This window comes from Macrotis lagotis, chromosome 1 (genome assembly GCF_037893015.1).
Source record: "Macrotis lagotis isolate mMagLag1 chromosome 1, bilby.v1.9.chrom.fasta, whole genome shotgun sequence".
NCBI classification, from domain to species: Eukaryota; Metazoa; Chordata; class Mammalia; order Peramelemorphia; family Peramelidae; genus Macrotis; species Macrotis lagotis.
Genome location: NC_133658.1, coordinates 847,161,887 through 847,167,886, shown reverse-complemented (window position 1 = coordinate 847,167,886; position 6,000 = coordinate 847,161,887). Strand labels below are relative to the sequence as shown.

Below are 6,000 nucleotides of genomic sequence, written 5' to 3'. Positions count from 1 at the left end.
GAGAGAGAGAGAGAGAGAGAGAGAGAGAGAGAGAGAGAGAGAGAGAGAGAGAGAGAGAAGTGGGGGGTGTTGAGTAGGGTGGTGCTAGATACAGGAGAGTAAGTGGGGAGATTGATTTTCAGACTCTAGTTACTAACTTCTATTCTCTTCCCACCTGCTCAGGTGGCCCCCAGGGCCCGGCCTGCAACACCATGGAGAGTCTGAATCATCTTTGCTGAGGCCATGAGGGGCTATCATGGCGAACGAGGCAGCCAGCCCCGCCCTGCCCGCCTGCCTGACTCGCCCATGGACTACGGCCCCACGGCCCCGGGCTCCCGACCCCCATACCTCCTGGGCCCTGGCGAACCTTACCCCACGGACCCCCGATACTGCCCTTCACGGGCTGGTCCAGGCCACCTTTCACCTGACGGCCCCCTGAGTCTGAGCGAGCCACCTTCTGCAGGTCCTGACGGGGGACTGGGACCTGGACCAGGGCCTGGCGGGGCAGGCAGCAGCACCTTCCCCAGGATGTTCCCTGGGCAGGCCCCCTTTGATGGCTGTGAAGACTGCGTGGGCCACCCTCCAGGGAAGGTTGCTGCCCGCCTGCCCCCGACACTCCTGGACCAGTTTGAGAAGCAGTTGCCCCTGCAGCAGGACGGTTTTCACACTCTGCCATACCCTCGAGGGGTGGCGGGTGGCAGTGGTGGGACTGGGGCTGGCTCTGGCACTGGCGGGGGTGCCCCTGAGCCCCGAAGTGAGAGCCCTAGTCGCATCCGTCACTTGGTCCACTCCGTCCAAAAGCTCTTTGCCAAGTCCCATTCCCTGGAGGCTCCAGGGAAACGGGACTACAATGGGCCCAAGGCAGAGAGCCGGTCTGGAACCGGGTCGGGGAGTGAGGGATATGCTGGTCACCATTCCCCACATGGGCCCCCACACCACCACCACCACCACCACCATCACCACCACCATCACCACCAGTCCCGCCATGGCAAGAGGAGCAAGAGCAAGGACCGCAAGGCCAATGGGCGGCACACACCCAAGTCCATGGGCTGGTGGAGCTCAGATGACAACCTGGACAGCGACAGTGGCTTCTTGGCAGGTGGGAGGCCCCCAGGAGAGGCTGGTGCCCCCTTCTGCCTAGAGGCACCTGATGGGACCTTCCGGGACCTGAGCTTCAAGGGGCTCCCAGGCGGGCCTGAGGGCCGGTGCCTGGCCTGTACAGGCATGTCCATGTCATTGGATGGGCAGACGGTGAAACGGAGTGCCTGGCACACCATGATGGTCAGCCAGGGCCGGGATGGGTTCCAGGGGTCCGGGCCAGGCAAGGGGCTCCTGGGGCCTGAGACCAAGGCCAAGGATAGGAGTTACCACTACCTTCAGGTGAGGCTCTAGTGGGGTGGGTGTGGCTTGTGTTGGGGAGGTTTGCTGGTATTGGACATACTCACCCCCATTCCTATCCTTCCACACCCTGCCATGTCTCACTCTTCCTGCCCTTGGAAGTGGAGTACTGAGCCTGCTCCCAATATAGTCATTTCTCCATTATCCACTTGGCAAAGCTTAAATATCCACTGGTCTGGACTCCTTTATCTCTCCCATAAGAGAACAGAGCTCTTTGCATTTTCTGGACTATGTGTGATATAGGAAATGTGGATTGGGAGAACCTAAGTATTAGTATGGTGTGTGTGTGTGTGTGTGTGTGTGTGTGTGTGTGTGTGTGTGTGTGTGTGTAAGAGGAAAGGCCTCTTTGACTGAGGAGTTTGGGAGGGGGTAGGTTTGGGAGGTCTAGGTTGAACTGTTTTCTGCTTTTTCCGGGTGTCCTTGGCCTTCTGGCTCCTCATTGCGGAAGAGTAGGCTAACAGGGTTGAGCCACTGATGATATTAAAGGAGTTGGGAGAAAGGGTGTTTTTAGACTGGTGGTATTATCCCCTCCCCCTTTTTTTGGTTTTTGAAAGGCAGTGGGGTTAAGTGAATTGACCAAGGTCACACAGCTAGGTAATTATTAAGTGTCTGAGGCTGGATTTGGACTCAGGTCCTCTTGACTACAGGGCTGATGCTCTAACCACTGCACCACCTAGCTGTCCCCATCACTTATCCCTTTTGCTACTGTCTGCACTTTGCTGCCTGCAGCTAGTGGGGCTTCCAGTCAGGAAGGTGGAGATCCTATAATCTGGATTAGTTTATGGTGAGTCTACTACCCCTTATATGTGGAAGACCAGACTCTCTCCTCTGGGAACTAGAAAAAAGTCTGATTTTATGTCCCTGTTTTATTCATCCCTGTCTGGGCTGCTGAGAAGCCATGGGCTAAGTTAGACTAGACTCTGTCATTCCACATCCAGACATCACAGACCACCCTAAAGAAATCCAAGGCAGAAAGGAGCATAGGATCACTTCAGAGCTGGAAGGAGTCTCAGGTGTGTGTGTGTGTGTGTGTGTGTGTGTGTGTGGAAACTGGATCCCACCAAGATCCCACCAAGTTCATATAGGGAGTAAGAGGAAGGGCCGGTATTTGAACCTAAGTCCTATTCCAGAACCAGAATTCTTTCCCCATTACTCTACTGATCCAGCTTCAGTCCCATCAGCCTCAGTTGGACCACCAGGGAGCCTGACTCCTCTGTCCCTTCTATCATCTTAGCCACCCAGAGCACATACAGATGGAGTTTTACTGTTTTCCAAAGGATCAGATTATCTGATCCTGATAGATCCTCCTAAGAAAACAGAAACCCAGAGAGAAGGAATTTGTTGAAGGGCATAGACCTGGCCAGAATGAGCTCAGTTTTCCAACAGGTGAGTGGTGAGAATCCTAGAATCAAAGGTTCATAACTTCGTATGATCTACAATCTACAGTATGTTTAACAATCAGCTCTCAACCCAACCTAGCCTCAGCTCAAGATACATTACCTTGGGCATCATTTAAGTCCTTGTCTTGGGTACCAACATTCCCAGTTAAGATTCTACCTGGAAGACCAGTTTGAAACATAGCATATAAGAAAAAAGAGTTATATGATATATATCTAGAAAGGTAGTTGTGAGTAAGATTATAGTGAACTTTAGGTGACAAGCTGAGGTCTTTGTATTTTAATTTAGAGGTTTTAGGGAAACAAGATAGGATTTTAATGTGGAGTTGTGGAGGGTACACCTGAGAATCTAAGATGAGGAAGCCACAGATAAGGGAAATAGAATGCTAAGTTTAGGAAATAGTAAGAGGTACAACCAGGGTGGAATGACTAGGATTTTGCCCCAAGGTGCTGATAGCACATGTGGTGCATTAGCACAAGAAAATCATAGAGCTTAGAACCTAGTTAGTAGTAATAATTAAACTAGGAACCAATCAGATGAGGGATTCCAGACAAGAGTGAGTTCTTTTTCCCTATCCTCTGTTTCCCTTCTTTGGTGCAGGATCTTGTCCTCTACCACCCCTCAAACCTGATTTGTAGCATTTGCTGATTTCTCAGGCATAAATACACTAAAAATTTAACAATTGTCTCTGGTTTGAGCTGACTTTACAATACTTGTTTAGAACTAGAAAGGACCTTAAAGAGATATCTAGTCCAAGGGTTCTTACTTAACCTTTTTTGTTACCATTGGCTAATTTGGAAGATTGATCAGACTTCTCATTTGCCTATTGAGCAGAGAAAGAACTCATTTGACATCACATGAGAGTGAATAACAGGGCCAGGATTTCAAATCAGGTCTTTTGATAACAAACCTGGTACTCTTTCTCTTCTTCTCATTCATAAAGGTAGCAGCCATATAGCTGGAGCAAGGACAGAAGTTAACTGATGGTATAGGACCAGAGCAAGTTAGTTCCCTCCTCAACAGTTTATATCATTTGTCTGTGCATGGGTGCGGGGTGTGTGTGTGTGTGTGTGTGTGTGTGTGTGTGTCTAAGTGTGAGGAATGGCAGGCCTGAGGACCTTCTGAGGTCTCTTTTGTTTTTCTACACTACCTCTAGTCACCTATATCGCCTCTGAAAGTCTACCCTGGCAGCCTTTTGCCAAGAGATTTAAAGACTGGACTTGGGTTTAGGGCTTTAATTAAATAAAAGACCCAACAAAATTGATTGGAAATTCCTGAAGTAACCTTCTTTGTGGACATAAGGGATGCCTGTGGCAGACACTTCCCACCTTGCTCCTGATACATCAGAAAGGCCAAAGGGAGGGTGCTGAGTTCCTTGAGAAGAGGGGGCTCAAGAAGGTTGGAAAGAACCATATTGGATGAGAAACTCATCTCCCGCAGTAAATGTAGAGCATTTGATAAAAGGCAGGTGTGAAAGGAAGGACCAGTGTGTATGTATTTTGGATTGTGCTACACTTGTATTTGGATTAGCAAGAAATTTGGTCATCCCTGGATGGGAAGGGCAGGGGGATGGAGTGAGGTGAGCAGATCTTTGATATGAAATCCTGAATGTCTCCTAATCTCCAGAGATCATATTGTGGGCTGGGATTCAAAACTTCTGGTTGTGTTTTGGGGATTGCCTCCTGGATTGATTTGCGCTTTCCTTTTCCTTTCCCCCCCTCCTCATACTGAGTACTCTCTCCTTGTTCCCTTCCCTTATAATTGTTTCCTTACCTTTCAGCCAGAAGCAAATTCTGGACCATGTAGGAAATTCCCCAGGATCAAGAATGAGGAAAAGGCAGGGAGAGGGGAAGGGAATGGGGTCTATTTCTGATTCTCTGGAGTCTTTTGCAGATGGAGGGGGGGATGGACTTGTGGCCTCCCCTGGGCCCTCCTCCTTAGCATGCACCTCACAGGATCTTGCAGAGGGGAACAAGGGATGCAGCTGCCAGCGATCTGAGCAGCCAGCCGGGAGGAGTGGGGATAAATTTCCTGCTCCTGTTCTCTCCCTGAATCTCATTCCCTTTCTCTCAATCTGGCCTGTCTCTGCTCCCCTTTTTTTGTTCCTACTCCCACCCTCACCATACATTTTTTTTTTATTTGGAAAAAGGTGGGGCAGGAGGTAGGACTTTTAAGAGGTGGGGCTTCTTTTGATCCAGACCCCCAAGTTCACTCTGGGGTGCACTTCAGGATGGGACTTTTTTTTTACTTCTTGGGGATTATAGTGTTTTGAAGTTTTGAAGTTCTCTCAATCTGCCTGCCTCTAAAAGGGAAGGACACTAAATCTGTAATCCAACTGGAATTCCAAGTCTCCATCTCTCTGAGCTTCCTTTTTCCTCACTGAGCCTCTCTCCCCATGTTGAGCCCCCCTTTCCCTTACTAGGTCCCTATTCCCTTTCCTGAACCCTCAGTCCCTTTGGTTAAGTCCCCATTTCTCTCACTGAAACCCTATCTCCTTGCTATACTCCTTGTATCATTACTGATTCCTCATTCTCCTCCATCCCCTTTACTATCTCCCCCCAACCTCTGAACAAAAAATCTTGAGACATCAGCCCCTTACTGATACCCCCCTCTCCTTGCTGAGTCTCTAGCCCTTCATTGAGTCCCTTATCTCTTTGCTCAGCCCACTTCTTCTTGCTTAGTGCCCATTCCTTCACTGAGCTATCTTGGCCCTTTGCCTTACTAGGGCTGTGAATTATCCCCATCCCCCACCCCTCTATTTGTCTCAAACCAGTTCACACAAATTGGAAATATGCAAATGTTCAGCCTACCTAATGACCTTGTCAGCCTTCCTCCTGCTCCCTGGCCTGGGTCTGATACACATGCCCAGTCCCCAGGCAGAGAAAGACCTTTGAAGTCATCTTTTCCTTCCTCCATCCCCCCTCCTCCCAGCCCGACTCTTGCTGCCAAAGATCTCTGGGGAAGAGGTGTTACCAGGTCTCTTTGGTCTCTTTTCATTCTCTTACTCATTTTAAACCTCAATCCTTCTTGCAATCCAATTCCGTTTACTACTATTCTGTGTTTGAGAGAGGACTGTACTGGACAGTGGGAAGAAAGTCACAGCGATAGGGATAGGGATCCTTTAGGAAAGGAAGAGAGAAGCATACATGTTTGGGGGAGTGAGGGGGATAAAGGGGAAGGCAAAATGCTTGGAAAATTTGGACAGGGAGAGAGAGCAGGAAACTA

General features: G+C 49.4%; 1 protein-coding gene across 1 annotated transcript in view; it reads left to right on the top strand.

Moving 5' to 3' along the window:
- Positions 1-222: 222 nt before the first annotated feature.
- Positions 223-6,000, top strand: part of DLGAP3 (DLG associated protein 3) — a 43,675-nt gene continuing 37,897 nt past the window's right edge. Inside the window, exon 1 of the mRNA XM_074190992.1 lies at positions 223-1,359. Coding sequence (XP_074047093.1) covers positions 223-1,359 — 1,137 coding nt within the window. The remainder of the gene's footprint in view (positions 1,360-6,000) is intronic.